This window comes from Vanellus vanellus (genome assembly GCF_965231255.1).
Source record: "Vanellus vanellus genome assembly, chromosome: 3".
NCBI classification, from domain to species: domain Eukaryota; kingdom Metazoa; phylum Chordata; class Aves; order Charadriiformes; family Charadriidae; genus Vanellus; species Vanellus vanellus.
In genome coordinates this window covers 77021544-77044282 of record NC_138907.1, presented here as the reverse complement: position 1 = coordinate 77044282, position 22739 = coordinate 77021544, and the positions used below count along the sequence as shown (strand labels likewise).

General features: G+C 38.5%; 1 protein-coding gene across 1 annotated transcript in view; it reads right to left on the bottom strand.

The window, feature by feature from the left end:
- The window catches only part of REV3L (REV3 like, DNA directed polymerase zeta catalytic subunit), a gene marked incomplete at its 5' end in the record, with an annotated part of 135202 nt that overhangs the window by 38126 nt on the left and 74337 nt on the right, over positions 1–22739 (bottom strand). Inside the window, 10 exons of the mRNA XM_082480731.1 lie at positions 1458–1583; positions 3429–3511; positions 3846–4828; positions 5204–9413; positions 13565–13704; positions 17635–17872; positions 20465–20593; positions 20882–21030; positions 21116–21200; positions 22153–22257. Coding sequence (XP_082336857.1) covers positions 1458–1583; positions 3429–3511; positions 3846–4828; positions 5204–9413; positions 13565–13704; positions 17635–17872; positions 20465–20593; positions 20882–21030; positions 21116–21200; positions 22153–22257 — 6248 coding nt within the window. The remainder of the gene's footprint in view (positions 1–1457; positions 1584–3428; positions 3512–3845; positions 4829–5203; positions 9414–13564; positions 13705–17634; positions 17873–20464; positions 20594–20881; positions 21031–21115; positions 21201–22152; positions 22258–22739) is intronic.

Genomic DNA, 22739 nt, shown 5'->3' with positions numbered 1-22739 from the left:
GGTCATATTATATTGCAACTAAGAGGTCACACGTGAAAATTAATAGAAATGATTAAACATGCATCTCTGGATCTCACTTTTTGCAAAAAGCATTATCTTACAAAAAAAGATTAATCACTTAATACATTTTTATAGTCAGTTATTAAAATTCAATATTTGTTTCTGAGTACTAGCTTCTACCAAAAGCAGAAAATACAAACAAACAGAAATGCTCAACTTCAACAACTGTAAATTCCTGTAATGTTTTCATATTGCATATTGAGCTGAATTAAGTTTCCAGACTGATCAAGAAAAAGGAATCACTGTTGGTCTTTATTTTCCTTTCCCACTCTCACCAAGATGTGCAAACAAGCATGAAGATTAAGGCACTTACAGGAAGATATGGAGAATACCTAACGTTTCCTTCACTTGCATTAATGAACTTCCCCATCATGTTGCTACACCTTTTTGCAGAACGGTTTGCATTAAGAAAATGCTAATCCCTATATATTGTACAGTTTTGACTCTACAATAAATACCGTAAGTATTTAATACTGTTTGAATGCAATGTTGTTGCTCTGTTGTCTTGCATAGTTAATAATGTGGACTAATAGGCAAGTTGGAGGGATTACAAGGGAAAAGTTACAAATATTTCTGAGTATGTAAGCTGCCCTGGGGGCAGCCTGATTTCCTCTAGATTTGCATCCTAAATCACTGCAGCCATCACTGAAATGGAATTTTACTATCAAGCTCTATCTCAATTTCCTGCAAAATCATTAGTTTCTTGTGGCTTCTCTTATGTCATCTACTCAGTGTATAAAAGTTCTATCTCCCCATGTCATCTGTAAACTGGTCAACAGCTAATTCCAAGCCAAGGATGTGGTGACTGCCTGGGAGCACACATGCTGGCTGGCCAGTTAGCAGCCAAACACAGCATTACTGTATTCACATTGCATCCCTTTCTCCAGCTCCAGTTTTGAACTCTCTTCCCAGACCAACCACTGACCTACGACCTACATGAAATATGTAGAGACACTCTGAGACAGGTACTGTTTTGTTAAATGTAGTAGAAACTGGCCAAGAGTTTCAGAAGATAACACGTAGAGATACTGAATGATGCCAGATGCCTTGTTTCTTAAGAAGATGATCCATGAAAGTTATGCTCAACTAGTTCTTCCAGGAATGTTTTTATACAAAATTTATTATTTCTTCCCTCTGATCTTTCCCGTATTTTAATTTTTTAAAGGAACGTTTACCACCTTCTCAACAAAAATACCATGAAATTCTAGTTCAATACTATTAAATAAAGGCACTTGGAGATCAAGCCGAAAGTAGTAGAGCGATGACTTAGAGCTGCAGACATCACGCACTGATTAATTTTAAGTCAGGCAGGGACCAAGGAGAAAAACATTTTTAAATCATTACATTATAAAACTGGTCTGATAAACTATCATTTTATAAAATAACATAAAAGTTACCTCATGTAAAGATTTTGCTTCCTGCAGGTTTTCCACACTGACTTTAAAACCATAAGTGTTATTTAAAGATGGTCCTTCAATCTGAGAAGTCTCTTTCTTTGGAGCAGCAAGAGCAGCAAATTGATTCTTATTGGGGGGAGGGGAAAGAAAAAAAAAAAGCACAGTATAATACTGAAAAAACTATAGGCTGATAAATTCATATACAATATTAAATACAAATTTATCAATGAAAATACAAATGCTACACTACAATTAGTTTAAAAAAAAAAAGCTTTCACTACCTTCTCATGTCATTTTTCAACAGGGAAACGACAGTTGTATCTTTCTGCCTTTTAGGAGTAATACTTAAAAAAAACCCCAACAACAACCAAACACAAAAAATCCAAAGTGTGACACGTACTGACTTTCATAGAAGCCCGAGGATAGAGGCACCAGCAAATTTCTATTCTCTCTTGAGCAACAATTCATCAAAAACCTCTGTTTCAGTCACCACTTTTTAATGCACTTAATTAAGAGTACACTTAAGTACCCATTTGAACTGGGTGAAATATGTTGAGAACAAAAGAAAAGACTATTGGGTCATTTCAGTAATGCATCTATTCCACCATTCTGTTTCCAACATGCCCTCCAGAGGGACCTTGACAGGCTTGAGAGGTGGGCCTGTACGAACCTCATGAAGTGCAACAAGGCCAAGTGCAAGGTCCTGCATGTGGGCCAGGGCAATCCCAAGCACAAATAGAGGCTGGGGGGAGAATGGATTGAGAGCAGCCCTCAGGAGAAGGACTTGAGGGTGTTGGTGGATGAGAAGCTCAACATGAGCCAGCAATGTGCACTCACAGCCCAGAAAGTCAACTGCATCCTGGGCTGCATCAAAAGAAGTGTGGCGAGCAGGTTGAGGGAAATGATTCTGCCCCTCTAGTCCACTCTGGTGAGACCCCACCTGGAGTACTGCATCCAGCTCTGAAGCCCCCAACATGAGAAGGACATGGACCTGCTAGAGCAAGTCCAGAGGAGGGACCTGAAGATGATCAGAGGGCTGGAGCACCTCTCCTATGAGGACAGACTGAGAGAGTTGGGGTTGTTCAACCTGGAGAAGAGTAGGCTCCAGGGAGACCTTATAGCATCCTTCCAGTACCTAAAGGGGGCTTTCAGGAAAGATGGGGAGGGACTCTTTATAAGGGAGTGTAGTGATAGGACAAGGGGTAACAGCTTCAAACTGGAAAAGGGTAGATTCAGACTAAACACGAGGAAGAAATTTTTCACTATGAGGATGGTGAGACACTGGAACAGGTTGGACAGGGAAGTTGTGGATGCCCCATCCCTGGAAGTGTTCAAGGCCAGGCTGGACGGGGCTTTGAGCAACCTGGTCTAGTGGAAGGTGTCCCTGGCCATGGCAGGGGGGTTGGAACTAGATGACCTTCGAACTCAAAACATTCTATGATTCTAAATAGCTATGTAACATGGGGAGTAGAAATACTCTTTAGGGAAAACATGACAGTCTGATAATTTTATGCAACCAATTCCCTTTCTACTCTGTCAGAATACCAGTGCCATTCACTGCCTACATTATTTTCAGAAAATGCTTAGAACATTGCCTAAAAATTAATACACACGGATACGTAAATATACACACACACATATAAAAGGGAAATCACAATAGAACTTAAAAAGGATGCTGCAACTGAAAGAGCAAAATAACACCTTTATATGCTGTCTCTTTGGTATGTCAGTAGCATCTCCCTACCCTAAAACATAGAACATACTCTCAATATCCAACTTTTTCTTCCCCTGGCAAATTAAACTGATTTCTTCTTCCTAACTTTGAGTGTACACTGATTGCACCCTACCATTTAAAATGTATCTTAACAGCAAAAGAATAAAACAACACAGGAGAACACAGAAGAAAAAGAGAATGGAAATGTGTATGTGCAGCATAATAAAAATATATTTGTACATATAATCTTAATTTACCTTCATTTGTGTGGTTAGAAGTACTCTTCGAAGACCATCAGTGTTATTTCCCCTCTTGTGGCTCAGTTTCTGGGCTTTTGGTTCTGTAAACATATGTAAGTGCAAAACTGCTTAGCCTCAGTAATATTGTCTAAACATTAAACAACAGGTTGGAAACAAGCAGAGGCATTTGGTTAACATTGTAAAAAACTTTATATATATAAACAAATAGAACAGCAAAAGGGTGCTCTGCTTCTAGACTTTTTTCATTATTCATAGTTACTTTAACAATAATGCACAGGCCTTTTCCTTTCCAAAACTAGTTTTAAATATATTTTTGTGGAGATATAATTATTTTCTCATTATGTCAAAAGAAATATAATATCATATTCTGATTTTTTTTGTGTGTGTATCATTAGAATCACTTAATGGATTTACCTGTGGATAAAGGAGTAAATCCAAGAACTTCAGGTACTCCATCTTGATTTTTTCTCTGCACAATGGGTGTACTATGTAGGCAAACACATTCAGGATTTCCAGGGTCTTCATTAACTGGAAATGGAGATGTGTCAAAGGACGTCCTAACGTCCTCTTGGGTGGATGGAGAGTTTTGTGTACTTCCAACAGGTGCTATATCATTTCCTTCCACAGAAGACAAAATAACATCCTGGCTTCTCCACTCTGTGTCTTCTAAATTGGACTGCTTGGGATCCGGAGATGCCACTTGCTGCCAAGGAGGAAGTACTGGCGAATCTGGTGAACTGTAATTGACGTAATAATCTTCCTCCTCCTCTTCCTTATCATGTTCTAATGTTGAAGTAATAAGTGTCTTGCTTTCAGATGGAGTTTTATTAGAGTCTATGTCATTTGTAGAATTTATAGAAGTTCCTATAGTGCTTATAGACTTATCACAAGTTTCCTTGGTTTGTGTTTTTGTAGTTTCTGCCACAGAAGCAGGAGAATTCTTTGTAGGCACAATAGGTCTTTCATCTTCCAGGCTAGATAAATTTAAATCTTTAGCTGCTTTTACTACTTCTACAGATTTCTCTTCAGACAATAATGCAGAGCTGATATTCTCAGCTACCTTTTCCAGCTCAGCAGGGTGATTCTTAGGCAATTTCTTGAAATGTTCATACTCTTCTTTGGCATGAAGCCATATCTGAACTTGCTGTTGGCTTGGAGCACACTTGCATGGCATTATGACTATTTTTTTGTCTTCACTAGTTTTATGGCTATTACTTTCTCTTTTGTTAACAGTGGAGTGACCATAACGGGGAGGAGATCCTGGTCTAGGACTTTCTGTCATTGCTGAAAATGCAGTCTTCCAGAGACGTAGACCTTCTAATGAGAAGTCTCCCTCAAACTCAAGCAGGTCATTTGGCAGTCTAGTTTCCACTGTGAGAAGCCGTCCTCCAATCTCCCTGTGAATAAAATAGTTTGAATTATTGTTTCGCTTTAAAACTGCATTGCAGGCAGTCCTCAAGATGATATAAAAGCAAGTCCTGCAAACTAGATTTCTCTCTGTGCAACTCCTGTGGGAAGTATCTTTTACAAACCAAGCAGGCACATTCCCACTTACTACAATTACATCAAGCAATAAAAAAACCCACACCAGTGTCATGAATAAAAATGGGTATTTGCATGGGAAGTACAGTAATTTTCAACTTCAAATGTATGTGTATCAGATGGGATCTTTCATGAATCTGTGCCACATAACAGCATAAAATTGTTTACAGGAATAAGTTAAATGTAAGATAATCACAAACGTATAGACAGAAATGCATTTAACACAGTACCTTGGCTTTTCTGGAGCATCTGAAGGATTGCTGCAAAATGGTTCCTGATAAATTGTTTCTGCAAGATCATGATCCAGCAGAGTTGCCATGATTTCTTCACGACTAGGTGGGGACATAAGAGGCTTAAGAATGTGAGCAGTACGAGGTGTAAAACTTCCATTCTTGGACTGTGAGGGAGAACTGGTTGATCTCGGTGAACTATCTGGAGTTGGAGTTAATGCCTCATTGTTTCTTGAAACATATAATTCTAAATCCTCAGAAGCTGCATCTATAAGTTCACCATCAGGAGAAGACAATATGGATGTAAAAGAGGTATTAACTGAATCAAGTGGTTGACAGTGTTCAAAAGTGGTTTCTTTTCTAATGTGGCTTTGAATCCAGTCTGAGCTGGTTGGCTGAGGAAGGTTAAGAAATCTCTCTTTATTTACTGTATTTCTATTCAATTTGAATTTTTCATTTAAACAGACCTCAGTCTCTTGCATACAAGAGGTATCAATAGAACTAGATCTAGAAGTTGAAGGATGAATATTTTTCCTCCGTTGGCTATGGCAGTGGTTCTCATTATTATCCAGTGAGGTTTTATCAAAAAGCTCAGGGCTCAGGGAACCAGACCGTATCCATTTACTTGTGCTTGAAGAACGCTGCTTTTCCTCCTCAGGTGTTTGGTCATTATGACACAGAAAGTCATTTTCTGTTGTTTGTCCAGAACCAAGATCTTGAACTGCATCACTCAAGAATTTCTGGGGCAAATTTTGATCTGCTGGGACAAACTGGCTTGCGGAATAAAAACTGCAAAATCCAGTTTGCCCGATAGTATTAATATCGAAGTTGTAATTGTGGTCTGGAGACAAGCTGTCTTCAAGTGAGTAGCAGCTTTCAAAACCAGGGTCTGAAAAAAAAACGGGGCTGTCATCAGACACAGTGTGATCAACGCGACTAGTGATCTGCTGGCTTAAAGACTCCATTTTTGAAAATTTTGGTGTTTTTTCTCTAGGTTTTGTATTCCTGGGAGCACGAGATTTTTTTGGCGATGTGACTGACCGTGACCTTTTGATTGCTTTATTCTGTTCAAGAGGGCATGGTATATTCCTGCTTAGCTGCATTTTAGCTGGTAATGGATCCTGTGTAACATTTGCATTCAGAGCTTTCTGCTGTCTTTTCTGGAGTAACTCTTTCAAAACAGCTAGGCCAGACTGTCCTTCACTGAATGCTGATGGGGCCACAATAGTCCTGTTTTTATACTGGGAGATGGGTTTTTGTTGCATGGTTGTTTCTGACTGAGACCTTTGTTTTACTGTTTCAGGTTTAAACTGTGACATATCCAAAATAAATCCTCTCTGGTTTTGATCCCAATTTACCTGTTTCACTGGAGTCTTCAAAGATGTTACAAAACAGTTCTTAGGCAACTGAAGTGGCCCAGGGCTTTCCTCAGATGACTTAAGAACAGAAGAACAAGGATCAGAATGCTTAGATGCCTCTGGTAAACAAAAAATCTGCTGTTGATTATTGTCTTTACAATGCACATAGTTAGTGGCATGTAACTGATCCATCTGCACTGTGTCCAAAGAGTCACGAGCTTCGTTTAATTTCCCAGCTGGTGGTAAATATCTGTTTTGCAAATTTTTTCTCTCTTCTGTTTTTGCAGAAATCTTATCTTTAGAGATGCGGGCATTCGGCATTACCTGAGTTGAGTGATTAGATGCATCAAATATGTTTCGAATGAGAGCAGAATCCTTCATTCTAAATATAGCACTTTGAGTCCTGGGCCTTTGAGAGCTCATTTTTGGTACTTCCCTTTCAGATGCCACAGGAGTAGATGCAAGAGATGCATGAGGGTCTTCTCGTGGAGCAGGTAAACACTGTGCATCTACAGGCTTATCAATTTCCATCAATGAATGAAAACAGCCTGATGAATTACCTTGTGCATCAGTTGCTGAAGGGAGCTGTGCTGACAGTAGGTATCCTGCTGAATAGCCAGGAAGAGAACTGTCTTTCCGGTTACGAAGTGGTTGTGAGTTGACAGAGTTGTAAGAAATCTCAGGCAGATCTTGATGTTTCAGCATAAATTTCACTTCTGCAGTAGAGTGAATACTTCCTTTTTCATCTTTTAATACAATGCGTTTTCTTGAGGATGCTTTTTCAGCTGTTTTTTGTCTTTGTTTTGTTTTAGGTTTCTTCTTTCCATCATCTGCTGTTTTATCAGCCTGATTAGTCTTTTTCTTTTTCTTGGTAGATACAGTGGGACTAGCAAATTTCTTTTTACATTTCTTAACCTGAGTTTTTGCTCGACTATTTTTTCCTACACTAGAATTAACAGTCTTGCTGCTGTACATATTGGGCCCCCTACTAAATAAAGCTTCTCTGTCCAGGTTGGTCAAAATTTCTTCTGCTTTTGGATCAGTGGGAGACCAGCAGCGAGGTGGAGATGTGTTTACTGGGCTTGTGCTTCTCTCAGAAAGAAAACCTAACTTAGACATAACATCACTATAGTTATAGTCACAGTCTTCAGCTTCAGCATTGTAGGATGGCGAAGGAGGAGAAAGAATTGTATGAGTCCTTCTTCTGAAAGATAAAGTTCTTTTAATATTTTTACTACCTGTTTTTTGTGGTTTTCCAGCTTTTTTCTTGGTTGACTTATGTTTTGCTTTCCTTTTGTGACTTTTCTTTGGTGTTAGTGGATAAATAGGATATTTGGTTGCAGGAGAGTCAGGAACTTTTGGCCAAAAGTCCTTTAAAGGTGCAAGCTTTTTATATAAGTTCATCTTTTCCTCTGTGAGTACTACTCTTTCCTCACTAGAATCTACTTTCCCTAGTTTAACAAGCATATTTTTTCTCCCTCTAAATCTATTGATGATAATATATTTAATAATAACAGGTGGCAATTTTTTAGAAAGTTTTCTACGCTTTCGAGACTTCTGAGACCCATCCAAACTTTCAACACTTTCTATCGGTTGAGGTAGATTAATTTTTGAGTTGTGTGCGACAAAGCTTGATTCACTGTCTTCAGTTTCATAATTTACCTTCCGTTTCGTTCGGAGCGTGTATTTATTCCCACATAATCCAAATGACTGCTCAGTTTCAAGAGATCCATCTGCAAACTGGCAGTCAGTATAATTAGCAGTACTTGTGGGCATTTTGTTTTCAAAAGCCTCAAGAGGAACTTGAACTAAGTCACTAGGTAAAGCACTATCCTTATCAGGAATGTTACTACAAGCATTACCTTGTGTATAGCAGCTTTCCTTCACTGATGCAACATCATTTACACTTGCAGGCTCGTGATGATTGATAAAACTATGTTTCTTTTTATTCAGCTTCAACCTGGACTGTTTGTTGCCTTGCTGTAATTTATACGTCACAGGAGCTAACTTCTGTGGTCGACTGAGACAATTGGAAAGAACAACACTAGGAAAGAACATATAATGTGCTGCTTGTTGACTGAGGCTTGGCTTTTCTGCCTTATGCTCCTGAAATTCTTCATATCTAATTTTAAGCTTATTAAGGCCACCTTCATCAGTGTTATTTTCAAGTGAATGTACCACAGTTCGACTGCCTCCTGAACAAGACACCAATTCACAATTTTCTGTAACTGTTGCTGGAAAAAAACTATTTATACTTGCACTGCTGGACTTTTCATTTACTTCAGAGGACATTTTACCTTTGGAGTGGCTGGAGTGGCTCAAATCGGAAAAGTTAAATAAGTTTTTATTCAACATGCTGTCACCAATGTGGCGGCCCACATGCATAAGAGAGACATCCTTTTCAGCCTTTCTGATGCTAGTATACTTCCTACTTGGTATCTGTCTGCTTACTGATGAAATATCATCTTCATACTCAAAAATATTATTTTCACATGAAGGAACTGGGAGAGCATCTTTCTTGTTACTCTCTTTGTGAGAGTTTTCTGCATGGGTACTATTGCTGAATGGAGCTGGGTACTTTGCTGAGTAAGCGCTTTCTTTTGTAAGAGAATGGACTGAAAGTTCAGGTCTTGTTTCTGTGTTTGGTTGTGAGAGGTCTTCTACTAAATCTTCATTATTCAAAACATGGTTAGAAAGGGCACTTGTGTGTTTACACTGAAAAGTAATTTTAGCAGAAGATGGGGGTTCTAGCGTAGCAGCATCTTTGTGAAAGATTGAGGTCTTTACAGACATTTTGCTTGTTGCAATGACGGAGGAGTGAGTTCGAGAACTTTCATTATTCAAAGGATTGTCTGAAATGGAAGACAAGCAATTTTACTCTAGTTTTCCTATAAAAAACCCCAAAACTTAAGGCATAAACCACGACAATGACATTTTCCTGAAAGCCCTCCCATCCAAAGAAGCAGCAAACCTCTTCTAAATCACATTGCATTTATGATCATGACAACTACAGACCCTGAGTACATGAGTTGCCTTATCAGAATCATGTTGTCAGTACATTTGTGTCTCAGCCGTTGTCAGCTACTCCTAAACGGTACGCTTGCATACAATTGCCAAAGATTTCATGCTCATTTTCTGAAAAAAGGCTTCTAAAAATCACTTTCAAATAACTAAATGTAAACAGATTGATTTCTAGAAAAGCTTGTATCCTGCTTTGTCCCTGAGAAGTATGCATACTCATTGGCTCTGAAAAACATAGAACTTGTTTAGATGAATTTCCCCATACAGAAAAGTCACTGCACAGAAAGCTAAAGTACTGTCTTACAACATGGCAAAGGCTTTGTATTAACCGTCCTGTGCGCTAAGCATAGGTAGGTTTGCTGCAGTTTTATAAAGCAGAGCAATTTGCCACCCATTCAAGTGTTTCTGCAAGGTGCTTGCACCGTTTAGTTATATTATGAATTCATATACATGCATTAACATCCCCACACAGATCTGTGACCAGCATGTGCTGCAATAACTGCCCTGTGCAGACTTATTACATGATACCTGAGAATTTCTCTCTTTCACTGATAATTTCACCACATTTACTGCAGAGTAAGTGTGGACAGGCAGGTGGTAAGTAACAAATTAACAACTGGTTTTCAGCAGCTGTGTGCTTGTTCGTAACCACAATGAACATCAAGTAATTTGAAGGAGTTTATTCCTCTGCAAAGAGGCAGTTACTACAGAGCTCCTGGCATGCAGCATTTTGTTCATGTGTCCACAACTTCAGCTGAAATGTTGAAGGGTGACAGGAGATATAAAACACGCTGTATAACTGGTTGGCTGGATGAGGGGAAAGTCGTGGATGTCATCTACCTTGACTTTAGCAAGGCTTTTGACACTGTCTCCCATGACATCCTCATTAGGAAGCTGAGGAAGTATGGGCTAGATGAGGTGACAGTGAGGTGGATTGAGAGTTGGCTGCGGGACAGAACTCAGAGGGTTGTGATCAGCGGCACAGAGTCTAGTTGGAGGCCTGTAACCAGTGGTGTCCCCCAGGGGTCAATACTTGGTCCTATTTTGTTTAATATATTCATTAATGACCTGGATGAGGGGACAGAGTGTATCCTCAGCAAGTTTGCTGATGATACCAAACTGGGTGGGGTGGCTGACACCCCAGAGGGCTGTGCTGCCATCCAGCGTGACCTGGACAGGCTGGAGAGCTGGGCAGAGAAGAACCTAATGAGGTTCAACAAAACCAAGTGCAAGGTCCTGCACCTGGGGAGGAAGAATGCTAGGCACCAGTACAGGTTAGGGGCTGACCTGCTGGGAAGTAGCTTGGAGGAGAAGGATCTGGGGGTTGTGGTAGACAGTAAATTATCCATGGCCCAGCAATGTGCCCTTGTCGCCAAAAAGGCCAACGGAATCCTGGGCTGCATAGGGAAGAGTGTGGCCAGTAGGTCGAGGGAGGTCATTCTCCCCCTCTACTCTGCACTGGTGAGGCCACAACTGGAATACTGTGTCCAGTTTTGGGCTCCCCAGTTCAAGAGGGACAGGGAACTGCTGGAGCGAGTCCAGCGAAGGGCAACTAAGATGATTGAGGGCTTGGAGCATCTCCCTTATGAGGAAAGGCTGAGAGAGCTGGGACTCTTTAGCCTGGAGAAGAGAAGGCTGAGGGGAGACCTTATTATGGCATACAAGTATCTAAAGGGTGGGTTGAAGGAGGATGGAGCCAGGCTCTTTTCATTGGTTCCAAGTGACAGGACGAGGGGCAATGGGCACAAGTTAGAACACAGGAAGTTCCGTTCAAATACACGGAAACAGTTCTTTACGGTGAGGGTGACAGAGCACTGGAACAGGCTGCCCAGGGAGGTTGTGGAGTCCCCTTCCCTGGAGATTTTCAAGACCCGCCTGGATGCAGTCCTGAGTAATGTGCTCTAGGCAATCCTGCTTTAGCAGGGGAGTTGGACTAGATGATCTCTAGAGGTCCCTTCCAACTCTGATAATTCTGTGATTCTGTGACCTGGAAGCACACGCTGCACACTGTCGTACTAGACAGGGGATCCTTTGGGCCTTTACTATTAAATCTCAGCCAGTTTAGGGATTATCTTAGATTCATGCTGCCTTCTGCTTAGCAATTTATATGTTGCTGGGCGAGAAAAATAAAAGGAAGTCTCAATCTGTTTCTAATAACATTTTCTAATGCATACACAGTCCCTGAGCTGTGAAACACAGCTGGGAGATGCTGCCTATAATTCTTTGAGGGTAGGAAGCATCCTCATTCTTTGTGTCGACTAACTGAAAACCAAGAAAATGGGGGTTTAGTGAAGTGTCAACGAACACTTGGAAGATACCTTACTATTCAGATATAAAAATTGCAAAAGTACTTGTCAGTCATTCAGATGTTATGGACCCAGATTCATGCATGGATAAGCATTTTCTAATTTAGAGGAACTGGACCGAGATCTGTCTTTAATTCACTGTATCCCCTATTATAAGAAGTTGATGTAAAAGTTCACAGTAATAAACTCATTCTAAGCTGACATTCTTCTTCTGCATGTGATCTCTCATATACTTAAAATATTCTAAAATTTAAACAATGATTTAAGATATAGTCTCATTAGCCAGAAGCACTCCTTTTTACATTAAATTTCAAAGTACTGCAAATAGGGAAATTACAATTGTATATTTCGCAAAACCAAATCATATTAGTAGTACATCAAGTCACATATTAACACTACCATTATACCTATAAAAGCAAAGGAAAAAGCAAATTTGCTTTAAATAATGAATACAAAAGAAGAGCTGTGGTTGTCTATGTAATAAGACCATATAGCTCACTTTCTCTAATACAGAATTGCTAATAGATATATTCAGACCTATGTATTTTATGTAGTAATAGATGATGTTTGTTATTTTTGTCAAATAGCTTCAAGCAACACAAACCAATACAGAAATTTTGTAAAGGATTACATTCCAGTCCCAAAGAGCAAATACAGTAAATAGGAAATTAGGTACATACATGAGAAGAAACAAGATTTTGCATTAACCAGTTTGTACTATGGATTAAGAAAGAAGCTTCTGCACAAAGTGATGTTAACCACAAATTTCAAAGGCAATGAAGTATGACTAATACAGCATTTCTAAACAAAGAAGAACAATTACTGTTGATTGGACCACAAAGAAAAGTGAACCTAATAATGAGAATAACCTGAATACAGATATGTATTTTTCCCCAAGATCCATACATTTTACATTGTTTTGCTCAACAGAATTTTATAAATGCGAAAATATATAGATTGTCTAATGAAACGAATAATAATATTTATATATTTGCCTAACCTCAAAGCGTGCATTGTATTAACTAAGGTTATTTGATCAAAGACAGCAGGTTATAAAGAGATGGCAAGAGATATCTCTACAGATTAATTTAATTTTTTATAGATTTTGAAAGGCAGTTTCTTCTGCACCAGCTTTGCCACTGCATAGTTTTAACTCATGCAATCCCAAGATGTAAAGTGCAGGCCGAAACATAGGCTGAAACGAAGGCTCACTGTATTTTAGCATGTGTGGCAAATACTTGCAAAGCAAAGAACCATCTAAATTCACACAATAATACATTGACTATTTACAATGAAATCCTAGCAGGACAAATGATCCTACAGAAACATTAATTTTAACACCATATTTACGTAACAGATAGTAACAGAAAAACACCTTTGCAACAAGGTAACTATCTTTTCCATTAAACTAATAAAACAATGCCCTTTTTTTGATCATTAATACAATAGGAAAAGCAGATTCTGATAATTCGTTGAAGGCACTGAGATTAAAATATTGTTGGCTTATAAGGAAGATGTTAAGGGCCTGCTTCTGCAATCCATTGAGAGCATTTCCATCCAATTGAAACAAGAATTGAAAATGGTTAGCACTTTCGAGAATTAGCAAATTGATCTGAAAACAAACTATGACCCAGGTAATAATTCAACTTCCAAAGCTCTTTTTCCTATTTACTTACCACCGTTTTCATCTGCAGTCCCATCTAACTGAGGTATAGAGAGATTAGTTAGGAGCATATTGTTACCACTCCACTCCATTTCTTCCTCTGAAGATGAATCCTCTTCTGTTGAACTTTGATGCGTATTTTTGCCAGCTGACCTAGAGAAAATAAAGGACACAATACTTCTCTTAGAAAATGCCAATAGCCACAGGGAATCTCAAAATCAAAGGGGTGTGGTGCTACGTGGTTGCGTAATTTAGGGAAGCAAAGGGAAACAAACAAAAAATTGTTAAATTTCTCACTGAGAAACTCAAAATAGTAACATTGAATAATATTTTAAGAGGCAACAGTGGTAGCCAACCATTTAAAAACTACAGACAAAACCAGCAGGATTCACTAGCTTAAGACGTTAGAGAGAAGACATTTAGATGCCTACTTTTTCAATTTTACTGAAATTTAATTTCATTGCTTAAAAGTCCTTGAAATTTGAAGACTAAACCAACCATGCAAAAATGATTTCAGTTTAACTCTTAGCAAGCAGATGTTTGTTTTTTTTTTTTTTTTAAAAAAAAAAAAGGAATCTTTACTGTATTATAACAATTCTCTCTCCTGGCAGGCTTAACTAAAGCACAAACACCAAAACAATGTTTGTTTCCATCCCTCCCTGAACATTCTAAAGTTGCTGTTGCTAATACTTAAGCCGCTTTTACACTGTCATTTTTACAGTCATAAATCTGCTGGGGGGGGGGGGGGAGTATATCTACAAAGAAAAGCTTCTATGAATTTTTCAGGTTTTTAAGGTGGCATGGCTTTATTGGGGAGGGCAGGGAGAAAAAGAATCTATAGAACAAAACCCAAAACAAATGCTCTGGTATATTACAACTCTAGAGGCATGTAGGAATTTGATGTCATCTTCTTTAAAATAAAGCGTGAGCTGGACATAATTCTTCATAGAAATAATCTATTCTGTGGCTACAAGAGAGAAATCCAGATAAATATTAAGGAACTAAGGTTTGGCAGTGGTTTTGTTTTTTATTTCTTTGTTGTTTTTAAGATGACAATAATCTATCCTAGTAGCCTGATATATTCAAAACATTATTGTGTAGTACCTTAAAAGGTATAAATACAAAGGTTTTGAAGTTACAGGAAAGAAAATCCAGAATAACCTAAATACCATCTACTTTTGAAGAACTCTTATCTGTGGAGTTTGACAAGAGCATGAATTATATGTATCATAAGCCCACAGACATCTGAATGTGCTCAGCACTGAGCCAACTTAGATCAAGCCATGTTTATTAGTTCAGGAACAATAGGCTCAAATATGGCTATTTAATTTCCAGACTAACTCAAGTCTGGAAGCAGCATGACTTGGAAGAGAGACCTAACTAACAAGCACAGCTAGGTATACAGTGGCCATGATCTAAGTGAGCTTATATGTCCCTCATCTAGATTTCCAAAACATGGAAAAAAGTACAGTGCAAAGACATTCAGCTCTATATGCAAATGAGTATCAATCTGGGGTGAGCAATCAACACTCTGGAGAGAAGGGTTGCTATTCCAAGGGCTCTCAATAGACTGGAGAATAAGCTGACAGGAACCTCATGGACATTGAAAAAGACAAATCCAAACATCCCACAAATGGTATGAAATAACCCCATGCACAGCTACAGGCAGGGAGAGAGCTGGCTACAAAGTGGCTTTGCAGAAAAGGATGCAAAAGCCCTGGACAACTAGTTGAACATGAGAGTGTGCAGTGTGCCTTTGTAGCAAGGAAGCCCAGCTGCACCTTGGACTGTGACTGTGAGACTAGCCAATTTCAGTAGTTGTGAGGCTGCATATGGAGTATTGTGCCCAGTTTTGGGCATCCCACTACAGACAGACACTGTCAAAGTGGAGCAAATCCAGCTGAGGAGCATCGGGGCAACCGGTGGTTGGAGCACATGATGTATAAGGAGAGGGTAAGCGAACAGGAGTTATTCAGCGTTGAGAAAAAACGGAGGAGAGAGGAGATCTTTTTGCACTTGTCAAGTATCCGATGAGCGGGTATAAAGATGAAACCAGAATCAGAGTTACATGAAAAGGGCAATGAGCACAGGGCTGCCTCAGGGAACGTCATGTACAGGAAAACATACTTCATTATGAGGGTGTTAAAACACTGGAACGCTGCCCATATGCAAACTCTGTCTTTGGAGATGCTCAGGGCCTTGGCTGGTCAAGGTTTGAGTAACTGATCTACCCAAAGTTGTTTTGACCAGGGCACCGGACTACATAGCATCTAGATGTTTCTTCCAACCTGAATTACACTATAAACCTGTGCATGAAGCAAATCTTTAGTAAACCCAGTCACACTGGAGACAACTTCTGCAGATAATAACTTGGATCTCTCTGCATTCAAGCCCATCAGTTTAGATTCCTGGAAAATTTGTGTAACACAGCATGATAAACCAGTCCAGGTCTTGATGTTTTGTTTTTTTTCTTTTTTTCTCCAGTTCAGCAAAAATCAAACCCAAACCACTTAATTCAGTCAGTAGGTTATTGTTACTCCTCATTATCTCAATATATTTTCTGAGGGAACGGAAGATTGGTGAATACTCAGTAACAGAAAAGTGATAGTATGGATATGGTAGGATGCATTATGAAGCAGTACAGATAGAAAGAGCCTGAGCAGAATAAGATTAGATCCATTGTCAGACTCAAACTGGCTCGCTCTTCAAGCATGAGAAGAATCACACAGGGGGCAGAGATACCCATGCTCTGTTCTGAAGTCAGTCCAAATTCTGCAGAGATCACAAACAAACCTTGTAATACCCTCTGAACAGCAGCTGACTCCCTGTGGAAGCACCTGGTATGTACATTCTCCCTAGTGCTTTCTGTCTGGGATTAAGATGTAGGCAGCTATGAGCATGAGCCAGCTCATCAAGTCTGATGAGTTTTTAAATAGGCTTCTTTATTCCATAAAAGCAGTTAATTGTTCAGGATCCTACCTGACTCCAGAAGTTGTAGTCATGCCCATACAGAGCTGTGCCTGAGCTAATAAATTCTGGAAGATATAGGCTGGTTTTACACAGAAACTATGACTAAACTGAAGATTAAAGTTAAGTGGTTTAGATGGAAATTCCAACTTTCCAGACTACTGTGAGGGAAAAAAAACCAAAGAAAATCAAAGGTCAAATAGGAGAAGTAGCTTTAGAGATGAATTATCTCTAGAACTACGAGACTAATGATCTAACTTCTGATTCTGTTACAACTTTTCTGTATGTCTTCAGGAAATAAAAGATTAAATATTTCTATGCCTCTCTTGCTCTCTGAATCGTAGTATAATTATGATTTCTGATGGAAAAAAACCCCAAACAAATATCAAAACGTTATGCCTGTGAAGTCTCTCATCTTTCAAATAGAATTATAAATACCAGAAGGTCTGCCCAAAGCAGGGGTGAAGAGAAACTAGATATAGCTTCTTTCAATGCCTGTCAGTGCAGACTGTACAAAAGGTCATTACAACCTGAGAAGGTGTTCCAAGAATCTTGGCCTTAAAAATATTTAAGCTGCTGACCTTTAGCAGTCCAGCAGAGTAGGCAACATTCATGTTTTGATTTAAGCTTTGACCATGGAAACAAATGGGTGTTTTTCTGTCTTCTCGGTCAGTCTTCATAAGAATACTTCTTAAATATTAATTTCAGTAAAAGTTACAGGCACATGTGTTGTACAAGATACAGGTTAACATCTGTACTACATCCAAGGTGTGACCTTAAAAGGAAGTTAAAACTAAAGTTTTTTGCATTTGGACTTGTAGGACAAAAAACCTACTCAATTTTTCCTCAAACAGCAAACTAGAAGCTTAGGTCTAGCCAAACCTAAACATTTAATCTTTATTTCCATATAAAACTGACAACTCACAGCATCATCTGAACAACTGCATCCTATCCCAAGATCTGCATAGATTTTTCCAGTGCTGTCAACAGAGACCTCTCTACAGCTCACTGGGCTCATAGCACAGTTGAAAATAGGGTGGGAGGGAGGAATGAGGTGGGAGGGAGGAACGATCTAGCAGAATAGAACATATTAAGAAAAGAAAATCACATATATACCTTCTTTTTGGCCCAGGCTCTTCAATGCTACTGTCCCACCTTTGGGACATTAACAAACTAAGTTCCATTTCTTCTTTCTCGCACTGTGGCTCATTTTCTTCATCATCACTGTTCTGAGAATTTCGACAGCTTCCAAGAGAACGATGATGAGAGAGTGTTTTGTGATGTCCCATCTGATATCCATCATTCTCCAATCCAGCCAACAGATCAATCATGGCCTCATCAGCACTACTGTCCACTGCAGAAAAAGCCCATACAAGTAGAATCTATACTTTGTTCTACTTGTAAATGACTAGTTATAGTCTACCAGTAAAAAACAAAACCAACCAAACAAAACCAAAACACCCCCTCAACATTTTAAAATCTACTTGTTTGTTACCATCTAAAGCAAGGCAGGCTACAGAAACGAAGCTTTTCATATCTTATTTTTTTCAAGTTTTATGATTTGTTACCTTTTCTAGCTCTTTATCTAGAATCTTGACAACCTTTTTTTATTTCTGCCCTCCTCTTCTGATTGTAGTAGATTTAGTGGGAGCACTTCTCTCTTTCCACCCTCCTACTACCTCCTCACATTCAGTAAAGCCTGTCTCCCCTTTTATTTCAGCACAAGTGCCTTCTCTTGCTCTCACCATTTCAATGGCTGCATTAACTCTGTTGGGCACTTCCCTCTGTATCACTTGGAAGAATTTCAATCACCACATCTCATGAAATGTTGATGCTGATTTACACAAACTAGTTCATCTTTCCTTCTGTCCTTTACTATAATGCTTAACTTCATCTCCCTTTTCTTTTCACTATAACCTATTCTCTTCCTAGGTTCCTCTGAACACTGGAAGTTTATCTAATTTCAGTCCTCCCTTAGATTTGATTTTTTATTTTCCTTTATTTGACCCAAGCTTACACTAACTCATGCACTTGCCTTTATTTTTATTTCTTAACCATCCTCCCAAGTCACAATTTCTTCTCACTCTCCTCCTGCTTACCTTTCATCTGACCTCATAAACCAATTTATGATCTCCAGTCTACCAGGCAGCTTTGTTACTTCTCTCCTCCTCTGGCTGAAGAACTACAATCTCTACTTTCCTTCCTCAGGAAATATCATATGATTTACAATGATCCTGAGAATCATATAAAATAAGTCTCAACATTGGTGAGGAAGGCATTTTCCATATTTTACAAAGGCTTCACAAGACACCATGCAACCGTTTAGAATGGAAACCATCCCCTTTGCCAGAGTTCTGAATTAACCCACTTTCAATTGTACTTTCTGTTCTTGGCTCCTTTGCCCTTCACGAGGTCCGTCATTAAACTCCAATCTTTACTTCTCATTAATATAAACCTTGTTGTGTATTTCACAGCAGCAGAATAGTGCGCTTCATGGCCCCTCTGACGCTATGACTCTACATAGGCATAGTAAAGACTAGTCCATGCTATGAAAAAGCATAAGAGACCCAAAGACGCAGAACGTTACTCATGGTCACAAAAGACACCAACAGTTAGTAGATCCATGATAACAAGAAGAAAAAAAAAAAAAACCAAACCAAAACAAAAAATGACGACAAAAAAGAAAGAAAAAGTCATAAAATCTCCATCTGATTCCCTAGCCACTGGAAAACTACCATTTCAACACTCCTATTTGGTTGAGCAATTCAATTGCATAGTCATAAGATGTACTCTATATATTATTTTAGCCACTTCTCACCCTCTCAGCACAACCTTCTCACTCCAAAAAAGATAAATCAATGATGATGTTTGCTAGCTCCCACATAATTTCTTTACTTATAGTTCTCTTGATAAATCCAAAACTTTGCCTTTTCCACAACCAAAATCTTGCCTACTTTCTGCAAAATAAAACAGCACTGAAAAGTACTCTTAAGCTTACTCGATCCACTCCTCCTTTCTTTGCAAGAAAAGATTGTATATTGCATTACCCACAGATATATATCATTGCCCATATTGTATCTTGTTGCCAACGCACATATTCACACCATATACGTATCAAAAGCATGGAGGCTATGGGTTTTAGATCCTCACCCCCGCTCCTTGTAGGATCAACTGTAGGGCATATTACCATTATACCTTATGTTTACATAAGAACGTATATATAGAGATAGCATGAACTATGCACTTTTCATCTCCTCTAGAGTATTTGAACTACTTCTACCTGAAATAGCTTTTCATACAAGTTCCTTTGTTGTGTTATTTTACTGTTGTTTGCCCCTCATGCCATTCACATTTGTTTGCTGTCATGTTTTTTCTCCCCCTCTTTAATGTTCTACTTCTTGTTTCTTTGCCTTCAACCATTCTTTTGTATACATAAGCTTTGGGAAATGCTCTGCTGCAATTTGTCTCTCATTATCAGCCTACTATCCTCCAGTATCTCCAGACAGCTGACCTTCTAAGGATAGCCCATGAGAATGTTCTCTACCATAATGTAAGAAAGATGCAGGAACTACAAGAATGTAACGGATAGACAGTCAAAATCCTCTTTATTATGACAGATTTAGTGCTATAACCCTATGACCATAAGGAAGAGCAATATCCATAAGAGATTGCATTGACCTGATATGGCAAGAGGACAAGCTTAGTGAACCAGTAAAGTGTAGTAGCCTCTACAAATACACTGTCCTGGTGACACTTTTAGAAAATATAAAGTGTTTTTTGGGAGGGTTGGTGGTAGGGTGTGTGTCTGTGAAGTCTCAATCTGCTTGACAAACTTCCTGAGGTAAACCACTTAACTTTCTTTCATGACTGATAACGTAAGTGAACACAACAAAGCCTATGGAACAGTAAAACAGCTTGGAAGAAAAGACATTCCAATCATACTCACTAAAAACTGTAGTCTGACTCAGCCTTTGAGACAAAGGCTGAAAGCTCTGACTATTCTCCACAATGTTTAAAATTGCTTCTTCGTTAATAACTGCTTTCTCTTCTTTATCAGTATGCATCCTATTGGATTCTTTAAAACAAAAAGAGAAAGGATAAAACTTCAGAGTCACAGACATCAATACATTATAAAAGCAAGCCACTTCAAAATGGATTTTACTAGTCATGTATGTTTCCATTATTTACTATGGCAATTTTAAAAAAGCTTACTCTAACAATGATGAAAATAAAAGCAAAATTACTCTCCATTTTTTCATAACTGACAATCAGATCTTCCTTGGCTTACTTCTGCTGATAGTGCAAACAGCCAAAGCATGATATATATTTATGCCTAAACAATTATGCTATTAAAAATACTCACCTTTGTTCATCTTTTTATCTTTATGCACTTCTACCATATTAGCTGGCGTACACTGAAAGGCTTCAGGAGAAAGTACCTCAGAATGTAGTGTTAGCTCAGCAGAGAACTCCTCTGATCCATTACTGTAGTCCACTGATCCTGACAACGTTCTAGTTAATTGAAAACCAATTTTTAAATGCGTATTTAAGGTTTGCATAGAATACTATAATTTATGGCAAATGGCTAAACACTTACACAGAGAAGTCATTTTGCTTGAGGATTTCTTTAAGCCTCTTCTGAAAAAATTTTTCACTCTCTGTTGCTGGCACAAATCCACGGTCTTTAAAATTTGAAAAATATTTGTTATTCAGTTTTACTTTGACCTCTCAACACAGAGAGCAGCAAAAATTACTAATTCTATTAGGAAATGGCTCAAAATTGAAGTGTCTGCTAATTTTAAGTGCCAAATTTGAGGGCTGATTTTTCAAGTGTATTTAAACACTTTTAAAATACTTCACATACTCTCATTGATCTCATTTGCAACTGCAAGTATCAACAGCATTTACAAATCATGCTGCAATTACACCAAGGTGAACATCCAGGAAAAGAACAATCAGTGACCAATTTTGAAAAGTCTGGTTTATGCAGCCTCAACAATATTACGCAGAAACGCAGGAAAAAAAGACAGTCAGAAAGCAGTCTGCCTTAGCCAGGAACCTGCCTCCTTCCTTCTTGCAATCCTCTGGCTTACTTGCCAAATATCATGCATATTTTAAAAAACACATGCAAAGAATTGGTCTGTTCATTATGCAATTAATTTGCAGAGCACAGTCTTCCCTGTGCAATGAATTTTACATAAAAATACAGGACTTGTTCATCCTTTTAGAATTTTCATCTAACATCGCCTTAGCTATAATTCCACAGAATTCCAAAGGAACTGCCCTTGTGCATTAACTACCACAGAAAGCTTCAGGATAAGAGATCTAATTTTGCCAGTATTTAAACATTTAAACATCTTCCATAATAAAGTATGCAATCTTAACTGTCATTATCATTCATTCTGTCTAGAATGCTTTGCAGCTTAGCTGAATCGTGATGTTTTTAGGCAAGGTTATGTATCTTGGTTTTAAAACTGGAATACACATACTGGGCAAACAGTAAGCTTGGAAGTAAAAAACCAGTACATCTAAAAAGCCCTTAAACTTCATACACTGATTTAAATTCTACCTCCTGCTTGCTTCACATTCAAAGTTTTTGATGAAAAGCTGCACAATATTATTTTTTTTTTTTACCTTGTGACTCAGGTGACTTAATCTGAGAAGATTCACATTTCTGTCTCCGTCGTTGCTTTTCATCTTCCCATATAGCTTGCAAACCAGGGTTCCTGCCAATCTGGGCTGAAATATGCAATAATACATAAAGGGAAGTCTGTCAACGTGATGAAGCATTCTTCCCCCCAAATTAAATTCTGACATTCTTCTTCATCTGTCATTCTAATCTGTTATTTTCTAATTTCAATCCTTGCCTTACTCTAGGATTCAGTGTTAAGTAAAAGTTAAGGTGTAACTTTATTTGTTTTCTAGATGTCCTATTTGTTATCTAGACCTTTGGCTTTTGCTGGTCTTCTCACCACGTATGTGTGTGTATGTATGTATAGATTTATGAACATATACATGCATACTTCATGTTGGTATTTCACTTATTCTCCTTATAGGTCTGAAACCTTCTGTTATCCATTAACAAAAATCTCTTTCTATTGCTCTGACAATAGGCTATTCTTATAACATGTTTTCTTTCAGAGTCCATTCAACAATTATTTTTTTTTTTTAACTTTATACATTTGCAGATCAACAATTCACTAACACTGAAATCTGGACAG